We start from the raw sequence: 21,236 nt of genomic DNA on the forward strand, positions 1-21,236 counted from the left end.
TGTCAGTGCAGACTGAAACTGGTAGACATTGGCAGTCTCTCGCGTAATATGTACAACTTAGTCCATATCGAACGAATGTTGGGTCCTGCCACCGTACTCCTTAGAGCTCACCCGCTCGCGCATTGGGTCACACGATGATGCCTGCAGAAACGCGTCAACCAGAGCAGATATGAGCTGCGCGAGTGCGTGACCAGCCGTAGTTCCTCAAGTACTATTCTTGTCATTATTGGCACCGTGGACATGCTTTACATCACCTAGGTGCGCGTACGGATAACTGTCGGGAGTTTTGAAAATAACTCATGGCTCGAGATGCGATCGGGGTTTGACCGGATTATGTATTCAACACTTTGTGTTAGTTAGTATTATTCATGTGCCTCGGAACATTCGTCTCCTCTAGGACATAGGTTGCACAGGAACATGGCTACAGGCTGATTCCATAATCACAACTGATCTGTCACTTTGAAACAGCCAGGTTGGCTGATTGTATCACATAACAAAGACGATACTGGGACTCGCAGCCTACTGACTTCTGGGAAGGATGTGATTTGGCTGTGTACTTGCTTGATGCTAAAATTGACAACTCGTTTGTGCAATGCTTGATCTGAAATATCATGGTCCACATCGCCGCGCCACCAACGCAGCATCGAATGCGTTTGAGTTGCTGAATATTGTCAATCACCCATTGCCCCGGGCCGCCCTTGACACGGGAATCAATTCTGATCTTTCGCTTAAAAGCTTACTTGGTCCCAACCTTCGGGCAATACCAGTACGCTGACCTGCTGTAGGACGTTCGAACAGCCGTCGAGTCATGGCTGGCCCCCAAAACGTTGACATCCCCGAGGGACCACATCAAAAAGACGCGCAAAATATATATTACTTCGGCAGGAATCGAACACGCGGTCATCACATGATCAGTTGTGAATCATCATCTATTTGCGGTGGTGGTCGAACGACCTTTACCACTTAGCCACAATGGCAATCCCAAGAATTAGAGCACGCTCCACTTATGGAGTCAGTTCCGTGAGCAGGCCCTCGCCGTCTCACAATTACCATGTTGCCCTGCTGATATAATTCAATGCCTGATGAAGGCAGAGCATGCATCCTGTCGCCGATATAAGTGCCCCCAAATCTAGGCCCGTCTATCTCTGATCATTTCTATTTCTCTCACCACAGCCCCCAGTAGCCCCAACACCAGCTGGGCCCGGCTGGTGCATCATGAGCCCTCGAGATCCTGCCCGACCTGCCAGCAATGTCCGGCCGGGTCAGAGAATGTGACAACCTTCGCGCCCCCGGGCCAAGTCACCGGCTCCGCAACCCTCTGACCGGCTATAGCACCCTCCTCCTCCGCGAAGCCCCGCAGCCGGCGGCACACCTCGCCGACGTCGTCCACGGGCACGGTGAGCAGGACCCCTCCGCGGTCGACACCGTCTCCGCGCCGCGCGTCCGGCGAGGACTCGCGCAGGGTGACGACAAGTGCGCCGCCGTTGAGGCGCAGCGTCGCGGACGTGCCGTCCTCGGAGGAGGAAGAGAGGCACGGCGCCCCGAAGACGCGCTCGTAGAAGCGCTTCGTGCGCTGCAGGTCTTGCACCTGGAGGGTTATGGTCGAGACCACGTTGAGGGGCTGCCACCTTGCTGGGCCTGGGCCTGTGTCTGTGTCTGCGGACTGAGGCTGTTGCCGAGGTTGTGGTGATGCTGCTGTAGATGTATGTGCAGCAATTTTGCCTGTCCAAAGCGACGGCGGTGGTGATGGCGTCAGGTCGACGGTCGTGTCCAAGCCCGAGATACTCCCCGGGCCGCTGCCCCCGCTCGCCGTCGCGAACGTCCAGTTGTCTGTATCGCTGCTCCCCGGCCTGGAGCCATTACCGTGCTGCTGCTGCTGCGGCGGCGGCAGTAGCACATCAGCAGTAGCAGCGCTTGTTGTGAAGTCCCCGACAGGCGCGGTGACGAAGTGGTCAAGGCTGGAGCTGCTGTCATCCCGCGCCGGCTGCGCAGGGGGTCTGCCGCCGCCGCCGCGCACTGGTACGCCCACTGGCGCTGTGAAGAAGAGGTCGACCGGTGAGTAGCCCTGCGCCGAAGGCCTCGACCAGTGACGGTACACAGTTGGATACTTTCTGCTGCTGCTGCTGCTGCTGCTACTGCTGCCGCTGCCGCTGGAGGCGCCCCAGGGCGAGACGAGCGAGCCGAGGGACGACTTGCGCGCGCCAGCAATTCTGGCAAGACCGCCAGCGGCGGCAGAGGCGGTAGTGGCAGGTGCGCTACTGACCCTCCTCTGCTGCGCGTACGGCTGGATGCACTGCTGGGTCGCGAGGTAGAGCTGGTGGTCGATTATGCGGTCGAAGTCGAATGGCATGTAAGAGGGCTGTTGGCACACGCACAGGGTTGAACTCGCATCTGCCAGCGGGTCCAACTTTGTGATGCGCAGTAGTTGCCTCGTTCCTCTCTGCAAAGCGAGCAGTGGGAAGTCGAGGTAAAAGTTCAGCGGAATGTGTGAATTATCGCGGGTTGTGACTACCACTCACTTACTTTTCCCGAGATGCGAATTGGAAATTAATGCGCGGGTAAGACACGACCAGGTTGCATCCTTGGAGAGGTCGCGATGGCGGCACGCGTTGAGGGGGCCGTCGTTGTTCCCTTGCCCCGCGGCTGCCTTTATTAATTACTTGGCCTCACACTCCTTGCAGTCGGCTCGCACTAGACCGTGTCTGGCGGCGCGGTTGGATCTCCAGCCTCAAGACGGCACGCGATAGCTCGCGCCTAGGCAGAAATGGGAGACGATAGGCAGCTTTTGACTGTTAGGGGCGTGACAAAGCGTGAACAGCGGTGATTGCCGTCTTCTTTCATTCACGAAATGGGCTTGCCTGCTTGAGATCTAGAGTATTGGCCTTGGCTGTGAATTGTGACGCGTCTCGGGAGCGTGTGTAACTTTGGAATGAGTACCCAATATCAGCATGACATAAGATGGCTGCTTGGTGTGGCTGGTGCTCAACTGAGGATGCATCATCCTGCAAACACGGTAACGCTTCTAGTATATCTATACAAATAATCTCCGCCAACCTCGGCTCGGACTGCGCGATCAAACGCCATAGAATGCCCCTTTGTGTACCCGTAACCCGTCGTGATGCCTGTGAGCAAGGTGCTGAATATGTGAACCTCTAACCAATGCTTCCAAAAATCATAATGCTGCGTCTCTGTCTCTTGTATGTATATCGGGACTCGCGTCCTGATGCTGTTCTGCAACCATCAAACCCCACAGCGCAGAATCACTTAAGCCATCCAGCCCATATCTTCGTCCAGTATGTGTACGGTATCGTCTGCTTGGTCCTGCTGGGTCTCCTCAAAATCGGGGTCCAGCCATCCATTCGCTAGGTATAATTCCTTGTCGTCGGCATGTACGGTTCCACGACCCGTCGTCTCGGCATCGCTGCCCTCGAAGCTCACCCTTCCTTCGACGAGTCAATCCCACAGCCCATCTCCGCCGTCGGTCGTGTCTTCCTCGTCATCAGCGAGAGCCGCAGCCGACGGCGACCCTCCTACCCCATCGTCGGAGATATCGGCCGGCTCAACCGTTATCTCGACGTCGGCCGAGCGATCCTCCTTTCGCGGCGTATCCTCCTCGTCCGGAAGCCAAGCCTGAGTGTATGGGTCAGGGTCCGATGTGCTATCTGCTGCAGTTGACTCCACATCTCCATCGCTGGTGTGCAGGTCTGAGGTGTCGAGGTCGCCAGTTGTGGGTGACCCGATGTCTAATCGAGGCGAGGGCCAAGACATCAAATGTGGTGAAGATCGTGAGAATGCGATCGGAGACCTGAGAAGACGTGTGGGAGCCTGAGGAGGAGTAGACAACAAATCCACCGTCGGGGCAGACGTCTTCGGCGGTTGTAATGGCTTTGAGAAATCGAACTCGCTTTTCTCGTTTTCTGTCCCGCTGACATAGGCAGGAATTGGGCTGGTCATTGGCCCTAGATTGGAAAGTGAGACTGCAAGTCCTTTCAGTGACTTCTTGAACTTGGGTTTGTTTGGCATGTCCCTTCGTCCTGACAAGGACATCGCAGTCCCACCCCGCCTCATACCGAGCTCTAAGCGCTCCTCGTCTGCGGTGTCGTCGTCCGTGATGGCGTCCTCGATATCTGCAAGGTGCCTGCGGTGTCTCGCGAGCATGGGAATGCTGCTTCCTGAGCCTCGGCGCTGGTGTCGGAGCTTGGCCTTGTCTGACATTGGAGATGGCTGTGAGTTAGGCCCAGCAGTGACCGGCCCGGTCGAGACAGCTTTGTGCAGGCCATGAGCAAAAGACGTCTTAAGCCCCAGTCTCTCCACCCCAGTGACAAGTCTGCGCAGGTTGACCTGGCTCTGGCTGAAGATACACCGCGTCCTGACGACCTGGATTGATCGATCGATGGCCAGTTCCACTGTGCAGCGATCCCTTATCCGGCTGAGTTTCGGCCACGTGGCCCGCTCACCCGCCAGGGTAGCTCGTTCCATGAAGTCGACTGAGGGGTTCTTGAGGATGCGTGGGAGATCCTGGACACTGAATTCAGGCAGAATTGTGATATCGCCAGAATATTTCTGGCTCAGGACACTCCTGAGCTTGGTGACAGCGGTGGGGAAGATCCCTAGCTCGGCCAGGAAGTGCAGCCTGTGTAGGACTTCGTCTTTGGCTAATGTCGTGAGCGTGGTAGCCAGGGTCGAGGTATGGGACGTCCCAAATAGTTCCGGCCGAGAATCGTCGTGCTCTGAATATAGCCTGTCGTCTTTGGCGAGGAAAGGGACGACATGTGGGTTGACTTGTGACACGATAAAGTGGTTGACGTTGAACATCTCTGCTAGCCTCGTCATTGGCAAGTCGTTATCCACAGAGCCATCGACCCATCGCTGAGGGCTCGGGTTCCACGGCATATGCTCGCCAGTCTGCGGATCCTTGACAAGAAGCGTGGCACCGCTGAAGATGAAGGGCACCGAGCATGAAGCGGCCACCGCTGACCAGATCATAACATTGGGCGCAGTGATGTAGTTCAAGAGTCGCGGAAGTTCGTAGATTGACTCAGTGGAAACCGAGATGTTGCAGATCTTCCTGGTCCGGTTGTATGCTTCCTGGAACGTGATATCGCCGAGTAGGCCTCGCATCACCCGCTTCAAGTGCTTGATGTCCGACCACGAGCCCTCGGTGAGCAGCCTCTTGACATGGTCAAGTACCGTCTCCTCCTTGCCCTCTTCTTCAAACACAGCAAGGTCGCCATAGGGAAATTGTCTGATGACCTCAGGCACCTCGTCCCTCGTCCTGGTGCAGAAGACGGCGCAAACAATGGAGCCAGCAGAGGCGCCAGAGATGATGCGGGGAAGGAGATCGGTCTCGAATATGGCCTTCAGAACACCGGCATGCATCATTCCAAAGGTACCTCCCCCACTCAGCAGCAGGGCTGACCTGCCATAGCTTTGTCGGGTCTGCACCAGGGCTTCGAGGATGTCATTGTGGTCCAGGTCGTCGGGTAACGCGCCGGGATAACCGCTCTTCTCTACAAGATCCTCGATGGTCTTTACTGCAGACTGCACGTATTGCTCGATAAGATCTTTCGTTCCCATGTATGAATGCTTGTATAAGTCGATGTTGCCGAGGCCACCGAGCTCACGCGACAGGGCAGTCCTCACGAGATGGAGCATCCGGCGGATATCGCAGGCGGTACGGGCGTCGTCGAGTTCGCGGATGCGCTCGCGCACGACGTCGGGTCGGTAATTGCCGTCGACGCCATTCTCCTCTGCTTTCCATTTGTGGTTCCCCTCAAGGAGGTCGAGTTCCTGAGCTGCCGAGGTCCATTGCGACGCTGAAGTGGCCTATGTCGGTTGCATATGGGTTAGGGTCGCCAAGCTTCGCAGACACGACGGGGGAGAAGGACTCACGTTCTTCATGCGCAAGGCCAGGATATGTTTGCGCTCCTCGGTTTTACGGGTCTCATCCGACTCGGGGCTGGTCTTTTCATCTTGGGCTGGACAAAGATACCCGTTGGCTCCCCTTATGAGCTTGGAGAGACGGTGCGCGGGCAATGCGCCGGAGGAGCACGCCTGCTTCACGGCGGGTTGCTGTCCATCGCGATGGGTGTGGGCAGGAGACTGTAGGACGTGGAGATATTGGTTCATCGCAAAGAGTGGGAGGAATAGGACGGTCGTCTTTGTCGGCACATTTGGAAATGCGTTGAGGGTGTTCGGTGAGGTCCTTTCAGGTCGTCATCAGGACATGTACTTGGGGGTGTACCGTCTTTGTTTCTTTGCGAGTTGGAGCCGGTGAAATATGAGGAATTGGGTATGTCCAGTTGTGTTTGTCTGTGTTCAGGAACAGAGAGGCGATTCTGGGCGGGTGGTATAGGTTGTGGTGTGTAAATCGGCGTCAGGGTGCTCGATTCAAGGATAAGTCACAAGAAAGAGACAAGGGAGAGACGGAGCGTGGGAGAGGATTGGTAGTCGGAGGTCCAAAGTTGGACGGTGCTCGGAACGGGAAGCGGTCCAGTTACGCTACTACGGGGAACAGCACAATGCAGATCGAGACCAGATCGGCTCAGGATCGATGCCGTGGAAAGGCGGTGGAGAGTCAAGACAAGTCAAGTGCAATGCCAATTCGACGAACAAGAGCAAGAGTAATGTAATAACTCGACAGTCTAACAAGTGCGACAGGGAGAACGGAGGCCATGCACGAGGACAAGACAAGACGGCGGGACGAGGCAGGCAATGCAAGGACGATGCTAGGCTAGTCTGCACATGGCCTGCGTCGCCGGTGCGGGAATGACATCTTTGGGGAGAGGGAGTCGGGGGCCCCACTGGGCCACCGGGCCCACCGTTGCAGGATGGAAATGACAAGGCCAGCGCGATGATTGGGCGCATTATGCCATTGATGTGCGAAGCAAGAGGTCACCTGCGACCCCGGATCTGGGATTCTGATCTACGGCTGCGCACCCTACTGTCGCAGCAGCGCTCTGTTCCGCCTAGTCTACCCCGTACTCTGCAGTGATCCACACCACCTTCTCCAGATTTGTCTACCTGGGAACAATTAAGCGGTACTTCCAGACCAGTCAGACTGCAAGACTACCTGACTACATCTCATCTTGCTGCTGCCCACACGGCAACAAACAAGCCTGATGGACGGTCAGCTGGGGCTGGAGTGCAGATCATGTCCCAAGCCGCCGCTTGCACCCGCACGGCGTCGTTTAATAAACTCCGGGGCTCGGATGTCCCTCCCGAGAGGGCGAGGGGGGACAGGAAAAAAAAAAAGAGAGGGACGCACAAGTCGGGATGTTCGAGGATGTCGGTGCTTCAGCCTGCGTCAGCTGTGCCTTGTGACCCTTTCCGCCCCTCGGCACACCGCCAGCCAGCCAGCCAGCGGCAGCTGCAACGGCAACCAAGAACGGCAGCCAACGTCGAGCATATGTGCGCCTTGCTACCTACCACCAGCGGCAGCTTGCCCGGTCTGATGTGAGACGAACCATGCTGAAGGAAGCTGACCTGACTTGACTAGACTAGACTTTGTATGACCTCCCTCCCAGCTCCTGATTCAGTCAGTCTCACCAGGCTTCACATGCACGCCCAAAACCACACAGACGACGGACAACGGTCCCACACCCACAGGCAAGCAGGTAAGCCATACACTGACTTACCTTGAGGTTGAACAACAGCCCAACCCACAAGGTTCAACCACGGGCACCCATCCCACTTGCCCTACCCGGATCTCCGTCGTCATCACACGCAGACCTGTCTAGCCTCTTGAGTCAGGCCAGCCACTTAATTATTCACACTCATATACACACAGACAGGACGACGCCGCTCTCCCGCCGGTTGGCTCAGAGTGGGCAAGGGCCGCCTCTGGTTTCACGCTTGGGTGGGGGAAGGAGAATTCCACCGAAATTCCCCCTCTCTTCCTGATTCCCGTGCCCCGGAAAAAGAAAAAATGACAAATTTAGCCGCGCTGGCCGATGGAGGTTTCTAGTCCGTGGGCTAGAAGGAGATAGAAGAGTAGTCCACAAGAGAAAACGCACGGCCTCGGATGCTTGTGATAAGAGAAAAAAAAAAGGTGACCGTCGGGACAAGGGAAAGAAGAGCGCAAGTCTGTGAGCCGGCCTCATCGTGCACTTTTGACTTACTTCCTCGAGAACGTGCAGCCCACGCCGGCAAGGCTGCGTCTCTGACTGCAGGTAGCAATTAAGTGTCTTTGGCTGAGACACCTACATCTGCATCCCACCACACCAGCGGCCTCTACGCGTGAACCCAATCGTTGGACCCGAGTGACCTCGAAGAGGACGTTAGGCCCCAGACATCACGCGGGTCACAGGGCCCCCGCCCCATACAGCGCCACGGCGCACCCCACGGGGTAATGGAGGGGCAGCCTCTGGCTTGGGAGTGGGTGGGTTGGTGGGGAAAATTTCAGGTAAGCTGGGCAAGCATGTGAAGATTGACAAGGCCCTGTCGAGTAGGCTACACGAGGGCTACTAGACAGTCAGTCTCATACACCAAAACTTTGTGCCCGTCTTTCGTTCCTCGCGTAACCTTGTGTTATCATATGCTTCAGACTGGACATGAGTTTGTACGTACTAAGTGGATTACACATAGTCTTGTCGATGTGACCCTCTCGTGCTGGCCCAGACCTGGCCATGACACACTACGCGGGCTCGAGGTGTTCGGGCATGCTGCTGGACAAGGGTCCCGGAGAATCCCATGATCAAGGGGGTTCCGCACGCACTTGATACAACAGTATGGTGTACACGGGCTCCGGCCCGGAATGTCAGATAACCAACATGCTCGGGTAACATTTCAGCTAATTCTAGGGTATCGTAACTCCAATGCATCGTCAAAACCCATTACCAATACCATCATCTTGTAGCCTGGACAACAAACACCGCGCTGAAATTCAGCAGAGAACATGGGAAACAATCACGACCGCTCCTCGACCTGTGCCAGCAACTCCCCCGAGAACGCCCTCACGGCGTCAGAGAGCCGCTGCATGGTGCCCTCCTCGATGTAGAAGTGGCCGGCCGTCGAGACCTCATGAGCCCTGAACCGGGAGCCAGGGGCGGACTGCAGCCTAGCCGCCCAGTCCCTGAATCTCTTGACGGTCACAAACACGTCCGAGTCGCCGTAGATGGCGAGCGTCGGGTTCTCGAGCAGCTTCTGCCTCTCCTGCTTGGACTCCGCCGGGCCCGATGCGGCAGCCTGCTCCTCTCTGTCCTTGCTCCTGGACTGGGGTCGCCTCCCGAAGAGGCCCGACACGGGGTTGCCCAGGTTCATTGTCATCAGGCTTGTGGCCCACCCCACCGGCGGGGAGACCAGCAGGTAGGCGGTCAAAGGGGACGGCAGTCCGGCCACCGGTGGTAGGTGATCTAGCTCTTTGCCCTTGTCTGCTTCTTCTCCTCCGGTGCTGTCGGCTGATACTTCCTTCTCCTTCGGCCGACTGCCCTTCTTCCGGTGGCTGTGATGCTGGTGCATCTTTGTCCTTTTCATGAGCTCTGCCACGCCGGCCCGCACCTTCTCCTCCGCGTCCAAGGCGAAACTCCTCCTTCCCCCATGATCCTGGCTTCGTCTCTTGTCCTCGTCGCCCCCTATCCGTAGGCCTGCGGTTGCTCTTCTGGGCGACATTGGACTGGCTGGCTCCATTAGGGCCGCACGCGCACTGGACAGTATGACATTCTGCTGTTCGGCAAGATGCTGGGCTCTGAGACGTATATCTGCTGCTGCAGAGGCATTCTTGGGAGCCCTAAATATCTCCAATACAGATTCCAGTGGTGGCAGGAGCTTCGTTATCATTGCGCCATAGGAGTAGCCGCATTGGAGGAAAACTGAGGGGCTGGCCACACTCTCTGGTTCTGATGCCCCAGAGGTGCCGGATTGGTTGGTGGTCGGCGACAACGGCAGGTTAGGTATGCTCTTAGGAGACTGCCCTTGTCGGAAGGGGTCAAGGTAGTGCACATAATAGTAAACAAATCCCACGAAAGACACATAGTCACTTCTCTCGGCCTTTGACGTCCAACTAGTCCTCCCGCCCGAGTTGCCCGCGCCGCGGAAGTTAAAAGTGCCGACGAGAAATCCCTGCCTCAGCAGAGTGGCAGCCAAGGTCTCAACGACCGGGTCGTCATAGCAGCCTCCCAGCGGCGCGTACGGGTGAGCGAGGATGGCGGCGTGCTTGCGCCATGGAGGGGCTCGAGGGTTTGCAGTCAAAGACTGAGGGTGATAGATGCGGCACTCAAGTGTAGCGTCGTCGTGCACGCTAGGGATGGTGATGGAAAGTGCTGGATCAGGAAGCATGGTGCGTGTTGCTAATGCCGATACCGTCTTCGTCGGAAGCCGGTGTGTCGTGCTCGGTGAAGCACTCCAGGATGTCGTGCGGTGATCGCGGTCACATCTGCCCGAGCTCGATTTCGTCCTCGGCTGAGTTCGGATCCCGTTTGTTTCTCCGAAGACCGCTGAAGACTCGGCAGCACTTGCAAAGAATGAGAACTGTGACTGCCAAGCCAGAAAGACTCAATCCCGTGATGATGCCGACGAGCTTCAGCTTCTCGACATCAAACTGGATGGTCCAACCGGTAGAATCCCAGGAAAGACCCGGAAAATCAAGGCCGGGGAAAGGTGACTAATGCATCGCTGGACGAGATTTTGTGAGTCAAGAGCCTTATGAATGTCCTGGCAGGCCAAGCGAGAGAGTATGAAGTTTCGTGTCTGCTCGAGGGGATATGGAATGTGGTAAAGATATCGAATAACAAACACATGGGGTTGACGTCAGCTTGGGACGAGCAGGGGTCGAGCAACACAAAGCAAGACGGCTGGATGGTGGGGTCGGATACGACAGGTCCTTTCCAAGCAGTCCGCTGGACACACGGGGCAGCATCAATAACTGCCACTGCGGTGCACGCCAATGAATCAGTTTGCTCTCTCTACAGTTGACTGATCGTCTCCACAGGACCCAGAATCGACGACATCTGGCATATCTCTTGGCCGCAGAGCCACCAACAAATACTGTGCTTGAATTACCAGGAATAGAATCAAACATCCGTTGGCGGCCAGACCTGACGACACAGTACGGGAATAACACCAACCCCTACGCAAAAGCAAACACCAGCGTGATCCGGCCGGGCACCAACAGCCACCAACATGCATGCATCGCCTCATGTTCCGCCGGTCGACGGCCGTCTTCAGCTCGACTGTTCTCGAGACAGACAGTCTCGCGTAGCCAAAGACACTTTACCTTTGATGAGATGCAAACCACACAGACAGCTAGACCACTCCGAGTCCTCCGCCGCTAGTAACCCGGAGGATCGGCCAAGCTACACAGCGCAATCGGCCTACCCTTCGGCATAAAGATGAGTGGAGTTGCGCCATCCATGCCGAGTGCAGATTTTTGTCACGAGGCCGCATACGCCCCCCCGGACGCCCGCGCGGTCTGATGACTGCTCTGCATGTACTGGGTGTTTCCGTGAATTACATGTTATGGTATAAGCTGCCTTTTTCTTTAGTGTGTCAGCATTATTATTTTGCCCTGTCTTGTCAAGATCATTCGTCTTGACGTCGGCTTCTCCTCAGTCCTCTGCTTGACATTTCACTGTCTGCTTTACTTCCAGTCGTTTCCGGTCAAAACTACAACATCACCAGATCACCAGAATGGCTTCAAACAATGGCAATGAGGATGCTCCTCGAGTTGAGGACGAGAATGTGTCCGCTGCAGAGCCCAACCAGAGTGTCTGGCGCTCAATATGGCAAAACAACAAGGGTGCACTTCTAATCCTCTCATCTGTTGTCTGTGGCGCGTCAATGGACGCCATCGCCCGTTTCTTGCAACAAGGCGGTGCCGGTTTTCACACGCTCCAGGTCTGTCCTATCATCATGTTCAAGAGTCCCAGAAATTCCAGGAAATACTGACAGGCCTACTAGATCATCACGGCTCGTATGGGTGTAACGTTAATCCTGAGCACCGTGTACATGTGGTGGACTTCTGTGCCACATTTCCCGCTAGGTCATCCTGAGATCAGAGGCTGGCTGGTGTTGAGGGCGCTGTTTGGATTCGTGGGCCTCTTCACGTTATACTGTGAGACTGTCCCCAGGAGACCGCCCAGGATGAGATGCCTACATACGCCGAACGGAATACTGACACCCCGCAGACTCGGTCCACTACCTCCCCCTCGCTGAGGCGACCGTCTTCCGCTTCCTAATTCCTATCACCACCGCCTGGGCATGCTACATTGTACTGGGCCAGCCCTTCACCCGCAAGGAGCTGATTGCGGGCTTGGTAGCCCTGGTGGGCGTGGTCTTCATCGCGCACCCAGAGTCCATCTTCGGCAAGGTCGACGACCATATCCACGCTGATACCGCCCCAGGCGACCTGGACGATGTCACTCCAGCGCAGCGCATGTTTGCCATCGCGCTCTCTATCTTCGGTGTTGTAGGAGCATCCGGCGCATACACGACCATCCGCATCATGGGCAATAGGGCCCACGCTCTCATCTCAGTCAACTACTTCGCCCTGATCGCCACCGCCGGCTCGGCAGTCGCGCTGCTGGCCGCGCCGGGCATAGGATTCTCAATGCCCCGATCCGCGCGGGAGTGGGCCCTGCTGGCCCTGCTCGGCTTCCTGGGCTTCGTCCTGCAGTTCCTGCTCACGTCCGGCCTGCAGCTGGACAAGAGCCCCAAGGCCACGTCGATGCTGTACACCCAGGTGATATTCGCCCTGATGTTCGACTGGGCCATCTGGGGCGTGCTGCCAGGCGGCTGGAGCCTTTTCGGCGGGGCCATCATCATCGCGAGCACCCTGTGGTCGGCCTTGCACAAGCCGCAGGCCCCCAAGAGCAGGCCGGAGGCGAAGAAGGCCGTGGACGAGGAGACGGCGCTGCTTGGGCCACAGACCGAGGGCGTAGAGGAGGTCGCGAGGGTTTCCAGCGCTGGACGTGCATAGCTACTTCATCATCGGGAGCCTTGAGCGAGGTGTCCATTTCTTTTGCATTCTCGGAGTCGATGGGTTGATTTCCAACAGCATTTGGGGGGCATTGGTAATCACCGACAGCAACTGGCATTGAAATATATACAGCGAAAGCGGGATTCACATAAATGGCCCGTCTCATACCCAAATACATATATTTGGCAAGGATTCAAAGAAACTGCCTGTGTGCATGAGACAGTACGTGAGGCAGTCTTCACCCATTACATTAGGCCGGGCCCGACAGGACGACAGAGTCGATCGTGCAGGTCACTGTCGTGCCCGAGACGGAAGCCTTCGCGCCAGTGATGGTATACTTCGTCGCCCCGTTGTAGTTGCTCGGGCTAGACGTGCACCACGAGGAGCTCGAGCTGCCCGTCGCGACGATCTTGACGTTCTTGAAGGTGAGCGCGCCAAAGTTCCACGGGACGTCGTACCTGCGCGGCCACACGCCCGTCAGTCTCATCCACTTCGCGTTATCCCGGGCTCGCACATGCCCCCGAGATTCATTCTTGCGCCGCATGCAATCAGGCGTGTAGAGGGACGGGAACGGACTCACAGCTCAATAGCAAATATGGCCTGGTTGAAGCTCTTGGAGCTCAGCGGGAATGTGTCCGTCTTGGTCGTGCCTGTGCTGCCGTGCACGGTGGTCGACTGCCAGTTGGTGCCGTCGACCCTAACGTTGCGGAACGTGTTGGTCTCGCCGGCGTAGGTGTTGAAGCCGGAACCCCAGGCCAGCGACGGGTTGCTGCAGCACCAGCCGGAGCCGAAGTACCACGTCCCGGACCTGCCGTCCAGCACGTTCTGGTACACGCCCGTGTTATCGGTGGGCTGCAGGCCGGGCCACAGGTAGTAGGTGGCAGCCTTGGGGAGGGTGGGCACCACCATGGAGCCGGAGAACTCGGTGAATTGGGCGCCGCTGGCCGGGTAGTATGTTAGGAAGTACCATGTCACGGCGGAGGACGGGCTGGCGAGGAGGGAGAGCAGGAAGAACGAGGTGAGGGACTTGATCGAGGACAACATCTTGTTGATTTGCAAGATCAAATGGGAGTAGACAGGAGGTTCTTGGATATTAAAGGATAGCCAGACTCGGTGATAGAGGTCTGATCACTGATGTCAAAAGTGTCAATCCAAGAAACATGGGATGACAGGAGGCTTGATATAACTTTATATCAGCTAAGAGTCCTGATCGTCTTTGCTGTTCCTCGAGTGGTAATGACCCCTGGCCCATCATCTATTCACGACAGACGACGGGATTCTCGGAGCCGGCAATGAGGAGCAAGGTTGACAAGATCCATGTCGGTAGATGGTGGTCAATGGTGGTATTGAGACGGGACCTCGACTGTTTTTGGAAGGTTCCTCTCGAGATTGCAACGAGCCCCGAAAGATTGGGGTGTTTACTAGAGTGAGTTTGGGTTGAGGGGGAAGGACTGGTGATAGGCAATCTGGCGTGGATAATTAATGTAGAAGCCGATATGGGTGTGCTGATCGTTGCCGGCTCAGGCCAGTCTATAGCTGCAGCATATAAGCGCAAGGAATACCAATGGCCCGCCGCGATCCGCCTACCCACCACCGTGGTATTATGTTGAAATGCCAGAAGTCTCGGCGAAGCTTGATTGATCCCTTGGCTTTCCATTGGGGCGGTACCGTTGCGGGTAGGTGTTGAGTTCAAGATCCAGATTAAACATCAAGAGTCAAAAGGTGCAGCTTTGTCGGGGAAATCATGAGAACCCCTGGATGCCCCTGCTCTGTAGGCAAGGTCTGAGACTGCCTATAGGTCCCTCAATTCACTAGACAGATGTTGCGAAAATCATCACCATCGCCTTGATGTCATGAGCGTCATGGGCATCGTGTCTTATTTTCTGTCGGTGCTGAGTTGAGTACAGCATAACTTGAGGCTGGACGTCGATCTTCCCGGTCGGCTGTGGCTTACGTTCACCAGGTCCTGAACGATCCGAAGAAGCTCGCTGTTGTCGACGCAAGAGCTCCCCGGTCAGGAATGGCGAGCGGCCTGTGAGCTGCACATCGTCGGCTCCAGCAAGCCCGACGCACCCATGACTTTGGCTTGCTCACATTTTCTCCACGGGTCAGGCCGGCCGCACTCTGTTTGACTGGCTTGCGTATGTACTGGGTCTGCCTGTGAACTCGGGAATGCGACCATTTACTCCCTTTATTCGCGCGCTTTCAGAAAGCCACAAGAAATATAGAAGCACCCAGGTGTGGCGCAAGGGTGAGAGGAATATCTTTGATACTGATGGCGATGGCTATACGTAGGTACTCCCAGAGCGACCCAAGACCTATGTGAGAAGCCATGGGGGTTTGACAATGGAAGGGCATCAGTACCAACTGATATAACTGCCGATGGAAGTGCTAATAGAATTGAAGGCGTCTCCAATGGCTGTCAACGCCAAGGGGCATCATGTTGGGCGAGCTGAGGACGAGGGCGGCGACAGTCACGATGGCCGTTGTGATGTTCGAGCGAGGTTCGAACGGGGAACGCCTGGGATAAGCATCGCTTAAAGCCTATGAATAAGTCTGTAGGAGGAGAGTTGAATCAGAGAAGGAAGGACTGGCTTGAGAATGTAATGATGCGAAGTGAGATTGTTTGAGTTGCGATAAGCCAGAACCGTCCGAACACTGCCAAACCGGGATGGCGGGTGGAGTGAACTGGGCATCGACGTCCCAGGGTTGTCGTACGGTCTCCAGGGGTGGTCTTGAACTGCAGGCGCCGATCATTACATAAGCCCCTTTTTCAGTGAACCTTGCGGAAACATCTTTTTTCTTTCCACGACTGTTGACTGCATTTCATCCCCGTCCTTCCACACATGACATCTCTTGACTCCTCAAGATGGCTTCGGTAAAAGACCACTTCCTTGACCTGGAACGGCACCGCCGCCAGCTTGAAGAAAATGTCGAGAAGCTTCGTAAAGCCATCACACACTGGCGCATGTGTGATGCCGACTACGAGGAACTCAAGGAAGAGGTCGAAGCCATATCCGGGCCTGCAGACCGCGCGGACCTGGATAGGATATGCGACGAGTTTGAGGGCCAAGTCATCAACGTCAAGGAAGTCAAGGAGATCTTCGGCGAGCAAACGGTGAAGTCTAAGGCGCAAATCGTCAACATCCTTTCACGGCGGATTGACTATGTCGCAAAAAATGTGGAGACACTGGAGAAGCAGCTGCAGGCCGCGGAGGAGAAGTACGAAAAGGCCAACATCGTCGTCAACCCGGACGTTATGGACGAGGACTCGGGGCTGCCCATCACGGACATCATCGAGGAGCTTGACGACGATGACAACATCACCGCGTCCCGACTGCAAAGGCCAGGCGACTCAACCTCGGCCATTCGTGAGGCGCTGGAGAAGGCTGGTGTCAAGGATCTGCCTGAGACGAACGAGCGGGTGCAGGCCGATGTCGAAGAACTCTCAGATGATGAGGACACACCGATGAAGGACGAGCACAATGGCCGCATTGAGGACGCACAAAAACAAGGCAGGCCACAATCTGAGACGGCATCAACTATCATGGAAATCGACTCTACGGATCCTCCAGCGAAAAAGGGCGTGTCCTTTGCGGAAGACACAAAACCAGGCCACGACCTCAACGGCCGGGACCAACAATCCCGGACGCGGGATCATCTGGAGCAAATCATGAGGCAAGCCAAGGAGCAAGAGGCACCGATCTCGAACCCAGTGATACCAGAAGGCGAGTCAGACGACGACGCTGAGCTCCGACGGGAGATGCTCAGGTACGGCATGACGGACATTGCCCCCATCGTTGCCGAGCTTGAAATCGATGAGGGCACAGGGTCAGAGTTCGACGACGACGAGTACAGCCTTGACGAGGATGACGGTTTTGAAGACGACGAAGATGAGGACGAGGACGAGCATGGCCGGACCAAATCTCGTGTCGTCGATGACAAGTATAGGAAGCGTATGCAGGAACTTGAGGAGAGGTTGGGCATAAAATCAAGCCGCCAAATCGACGAGGAAGAAGAAGCCAAGGCCGCAGGTAGTATACCGGAAGAGGGCATCGCACGTATCGCCATCCAACCAGCGGCTTCAAGTCAACCAGCACCCACAAGCCAGCCCGCCAAGTCATCAATGAAAGGCGGCAATGAGGATGCGCAAGAGCCGAAGCCCGTGAAGAAAGGCGTCAAGTTCGCCAACGCACTGGATATAGCCCCCGAAGCAGACGCCACACCAGCTCTGGCTCCGGCTGAGCCAAAGGAGCCGTACGTCGACCCCATGAGAAGCACCATCGTGGAGCGGAGCCCAGCCGCACAGCCAGCAGCACCAACAGCAAGCGCACCCAAGAAGGCCTCGCGGTTCAAGAAGGCACGAGCCACGGAGCCAGCTTCCAGCCCAGCCGAAACCCAGCTCCCAGTCAGGACCAAGGGCCCGGCTGAGGCCCCGGCGCGCTTCCTCGACCAGGAGATACGGACCGCCCCAACCGGACCGGACGGCAAGACGCTCGCCGGGACTATCGTGGAGCGGGACATGCCCTCGGGCGCCGTGGAGCCGGACGAGTTCGACGCGACGCTGCTGCACCAGGAGGCCGCTGTCGAGTACCACCGGATGCGCAACCGGATGATGCAGAAGCAGGGCGGCTTCGTGGCCGAGAAGGAGGAGGCCATCGAGTACCCCGAGGACGAGGAGACGGGAGGGAAGCGCGTGAGCCGGTTCAAGGCTGCCAGGTTGGGGAGGCAGTGAGGCCGGACACGGGTCGGTAGGGGCCATAATGAACAACCTAACATGCTTGCTGTGGGTTTCTGCGACTCTCTAACATGGTCCGGGCTTCATTGCTTCTTGCCACTCTGTGCTACGTTGTCTAGGACTTCCTCACAAGAGACATACCAACACGTCGACAGACTGGAAGATCAGCCCCATGTCCAGCACAAAACTCCTTACTGGGCTTCTTGCTTGCCTGTAGGCAATGATACACACGGAACCCAGGTCGTCTCACGATGACCAGTTGAGCTCGCAGTTCCCCATCTGCTTGCTCGGTATGGGTAACATTCCAATATTGAATCCCGAGGGGCTTATCTGACCCCTGACCTGTGAGGCCTTCGTCGGCTTTGCCTTGTGGTCTAGGCGTTTCGTTTCACCACCTCACATGCTCAGAAGGAAGATAATATGATATGTATGTCCCTGAGTACACGTACTCCATGCGTTGGGTCCTGTTTTTATTTTGTGGTACTCCGAGTAATGTCCAGTCGTGCCTCGTAAAAAATGGTATCATACAACTCCAACCTCCCATGCGCTTTCCTCTGTCTCTCTCCACACATCCGCAACACAACAACCGCCCTAGTTGATCTTGGCATTGCTAAAGTCCATCTCCGGGTGCTCGGCCTGGAACTTCTTGAGGATGTCGGCCTTCTTCTGCTCGTCGCTCGTGGGCTTGCCGGCCTCCTTCTGGCGCTGGTCGTACATCATCTTCTCGACCATGCCCCGCGTCTCGCCGTCCAGGTCCGACAGCTTGGACGACTCGGGCGTGATCTTGGTGACGTCGATCTTGGGCGCCCCCGTCACCACGTGCGGCCACCACTCCATCTTGTTGACCTTGTCCAGGTGGATCTCGACCGTCTTGGTCCCGTCCGGCGCGGAGGTGAGCGTCCACGTGCTCTCGTCGACGTGGATTGCCTGGTGGAGGTCGCCCTGTGCCCGCGTGAAGCTTGCGTCAGTGTTTCTGGCCTGCAGCTTGGGTACTCCTGCCGTGTTGGTGTCCCGGGGGCGGGGGAATAGTGTGGAGCATACACTTATAACGGGCTCTTGACCCTTGACGCCGGCTTTTACGCTCTGCTTCTTGATCTCGACGACCAGGTCCCTGCTCTTGAAGTTGCCCGGAATACCGGTGATGGTGACATCTACGTCGCCAATGGTCTGCTGCCACTTGTAGGGGAGGGCATCTTGCTCGGCCTGCTCCTTGGCGCGGGCGGCTGCTTGTTCGGCGGCGGTGGGTTCTGCGAGGATGTCAGCTTGTTTGTAGGTGAGAAAGGCTCCTGTAAATAGTTTACGAAGACAGTGAGCCGCTGTATTATCTGGAGCCCATACCGGTGTCTGCCATCTTTTGGGATATACAGTCAGCTGTCTGGTGTCGAGACTTTTCAGAGCCGTGGAAGCTGGTCGAAGCTGGAGAAGACTGGTGGCGGAAGCAGCCCGCCCTGGATCTGGATGGCGGGGCAGCTTTTTGGGGGAGCTCCAGCGGCGCCATGCAACCAACGCCTGCAGGCACCCACCCACCAGGGCACACCCGAACATCTGGAAGCTTACCCCTGCTTAGGTGGCCAGGTACCTAGGTACTCCCGGTCCAGGTACGTACGTACCTAGGTAGTTAATAAATGTGGGTTGATCTGAACGTCCTCGGGATCATCCATTTAGATCTGTTTGACGTGCCCTTCTCAACCACGACGTCCCACCTTCCTCCGCCCAACATACACCTCCTCACTACAGTCTTCTTCCTCGACTTTGACCCTATTCAGGGCTGTCGCACCTCGAACGCCGATGAACTGCTCACCACCAAGTCCCTGAGCATCCTCCACCTCCCGCCATGTCGCGCAAACCAGGGGCGCCCGTCGCCCGCGCCGGGCCCGTGGCAGCCCCCATCCAAGCGATCGCCCTGACCAATACCGACGGCGAGGAGCAGTGCCCCATCTGCAAGACCCTCCGGTACATGAACAAGTCGATGCGCTTCCTCATCAACCCGGAGTGCTATCACCCGCTCTGCAACAACTGCGTCGACCGCCTGTTCGAGAACGGGCCCAACCAGTGCCCCTACGTCGGCTGCCACAGGACGCTGCGCAAGAAGGCCTTCCGCGAGCCCGTATTCTCCGACCTGTCCGTCGAGCGCGAGGTCGACATCCGCCGTCGCGTCGCCGCCGTCTTCAACCGTACCGAGGACGAGTTCGAGGACCTGACCTCCTACAACGAGTACCTGGAGATGGTCGAGGCCCTGACCATGGACCTCGTGTACGGCGGGCCCGCCGACCAGGCCGCCGCCAACGAGAAGCTGCTGCAGTGGGAGGACGAGCACAAGGCCGAGATTGAGCGCAACAAGCGCATGGGCGAGCGCCAGAAGGAGTCCACCCGCAGGCAGATCGCCGCCGAGAAGGAGGCCGCCCGCCAGCGCCGCGCTGAGGCCGCCCAGGCCGAGGAAGAGGAGCGCCTGGCCAAGATCAAGCAGCGCGAGGAGGACCTCGACACCCTCGCGCGCGCCCCGCAGGGCCAGGCCACAAAGGTCATGCTCAAGCGCCGCGGCCAGCACCGCAAGGAGGAGATTGCCGCCTCCGAGGCCGCCGCCCTGCGCCGTGCCGCCGCCGCGGCTGCCGGCGGCTTGTCCATCCGCGGCCTGAAGAAGAAGGGCGACGCGGCGAGGGACGCGGACACGGGCCCCTACGACCCCTTCGGCAAGCTGGACCTCGGCAGCACCCGGTACACGCTCGAGAAGGACTACAAGAACCCGTTCCTCGACAGCGCGAAGCACGACCAGAAGATCACGGCGGGCGGCTACAGCCTGCAGGAGTACTACGCACGGGCCATGTTCGAGGCCTTTGCCGGTATGGCTGTGTTCGTCAACGACGAGAAGGAGACCGGCAAGCTGGGACTGGACTTTGGGGACGTCGCTACGGGGGGTGCTGGCCTGGCCGCACAGGCGGACGGAGTGGGCGACGAGGCTGCGAGGACGGCGGTCAAGAGGGAGAGGACCGAGGTGAAGCTGGAGATGGACCGCGAGGTCAAGCAGGAGGCCAGGGGAGGACGTGGTCAAGGTCGAGCAGCCGATCAAGATGGAGGTGGATGACTAGATACTAGAACCAGGCGCCGGCCCCACAACATGACCGGTGGCGCGCCTCGTCTGTCCTGCGGGGCTTGCGGGACATGTCTGGATTGCTTGGAGAGTCGATCTGATCATGACTAACGGGTGGATTTAAAGATTTGCATAGCGACGGCGTTTGTTCAGGCTTGAGACCAGGGTGGTCAGAGCCGTTTCTCGGGGTACCCAAGTACATCACACGGCTTTTGGCGCGGATAGGAATAGTGCAGAGCAGTGGAGTAGACATTGCTCGAGGGGATGGGCTACGGGGCAAGAGCACTAGAATCCGATACGAAATTCTGCGGACAACATTGTCCATTAAACTTTAGTGCATGTAATCTTGAACGTACCCGCGCCGGCTGCGTGAGGACGCACCAGGCCCAGGACTTCAATATCTACATCAGCCAGACCCTCAACCTAAACAGCCCCCTGACATACGCAGCCTCCATCCATCGACTTCCCTTCCCAAAGCCTTTGAGGACCCATCCCTC

At 57.2% G+C, this 21,236-nt stretch overlaps 8 protein-coding genes across 8 annotated transcripts; 3 read left to right on the top strand and 5 right to left on the bottom strand.

Annotated features, from left to right (window-relative positions):
* Positions 1 to 1,213: 1,213 nt before the first annotated feature.
* On the bottom strand, positions 1,214 to 2,350 carry INS49_002336 (uncharacterized protein; the record flags this gene model as incomplete). Its single annotated transcript, XM_043163149.1, has 1 exon — positions 1,214 to 2,350. One exon carries the CDS (start codon positions 2,348 to 2,350, stop codon positions 1,214 to 1,216), a length of 1,137 nt encoding a protein of 378 aa, XP_043031655.1.
* Positions 2,351 to 3,453: 1,103 nt separating this feature from the next.
* INS49_002337 (uncharacterized protein) lies at positions 3,454 to 6,129 on the bottom strand (the record flags this gene model as incomplete). The annotated part of the gene is made up of 3 exons (XM_043163150.1): positions 3,454 to 3,743; positions 4,071 to 5,826; positions 5,893 to 6,129. The coding sequence occupies 3 exons, from the start codon at positions 6,127 to 6,129 to the stop codon at positions 3,454 to 3,456; spliced, it is 2,283 nt and encodes a 760-aa protein (XP_043031656.1).
* Positions 6,130 to 8,907: 2,778 nt separating this feature from the next.
* On the bottom strand, positions 8,908 to 10,275 carry INS49_002338 (uncharacterized protein; the record flags this gene model as incomplete). The annotated part of the gene is made up of 1 exon (XM_043163151.1): positions 8,908 to 10,275. One exon carries the CDS (start codon positions 10,273 to 10,275, stop codon positions 8,908 to 8,910), a length of 1,368 nt encoding a protein of 455 aa, XP_043031657.1.
* Positions 10,276 to 11,625: 1,350 nt separating this feature from the next.
* On the top strand, positions 11,626 to 12,913 carry INS49_002339 (uncharacterized protein; the record flags this gene model as incomplete). Its single annotated transcript, XM_043163152.1, has 3 exons — positions 11,626 to 11,832; positions 11,896 to 12,049; positions 12,123 to 12,913. The coding sequence occupies 3 exons, from the start codon at positions 11,626 to 11,628 to the stop codon at positions 12,911 to 12,913; spliced, it is 1,152 nt and encodes a 383-aa protein (XP_043031658.1).
* Positions 12,914 to 13,163: 250 nt separating this feature from the next.
* Positions 13,164 to 13,957, bottom strand: INS49_002340 (uncharacterized protein; the record flags this gene model as incomplete). Its single annotated transcript, XM_043163153.1, has 2 exons — positions 13,164 to 13,371; positions 13,494 to 13,957. The coding sequence occupies 2 exons, from the start codon at positions 13,955 to 13,957 to the stop codon at positions 13,164 to 13,166; spliced, it is 672 nt and encodes a 223-aa protein (XP_043031659.1).
* Positions 13,958 to 15,782: 1,825 nt separating this feature from the next.
* On the top strand, positions 15,783 to 17,648 carry INS49_002341 (uncharacterized protein; the record flags this gene model as incomplete). Its single annotated transcript, XM_043163154.1, has 1 exon — positions 15,783 to 17,648. One exon carries the CDS (start codon positions 15,783 to 15,785, stop codon positions 17,646 to 17,648), a length of 1,866 nt encoding a protein of 621 aa, XP_043031660.1.
* A 594-nt stretch (positions 17,649 to 18,242) lies between these two features.
* INS49_002342 (uncharacterized protein) lies at positions 18,243 to 19,002 on the bottom strand (the record flags this gene model as incomplete). Its single annotated transcript, XM_043163155.1, has 2 exons — positions 18,243 to 18,898; positions 18,990 to 19,002. 2 exons carry the CDS (start codon positions 19,000 to 19,002, stop codon positions 18,243 to 18,245), a joined length of 669 nt encoding a protein of 222 aa, XP_043031661.1.
* A 483-nt stretch (positions 19,003 to 19,485) lies between these two features.
* Positions 19,486 to 20,733, top strand: INS49_002343 (uncharacterized protein; the record flags this gene model as incomplete). Its single annotated transcript, XM_043163156.1, has 1 exon — positions 19,486 to 20,733. One exon carries the CDS (start codon positions 19,486 to 19,488, stop codon positions 20,731 to 20,733), a length of 1,248 nt encoding a protein of 415 aa, XP_043031662.1.
* Positions 20,734 to 21,236: the final 503 nt, after the last annotated feature.

Source organism: Diaporthe citri (genome assembly GCF_014595645.1).
Source record: "Diaporthe citri strain NFHF-8-4 chromosome Unknown scaffold_1, whole genome shotgun sequence".
Classification (NCBI taxonomy): domain Eukaryota; kingdom Fungi; phylum Ascomycota; class Sordariomycetes; order Diaporthales; family Diaporthaceae; genus Diaporthe; species Diaporthe citri.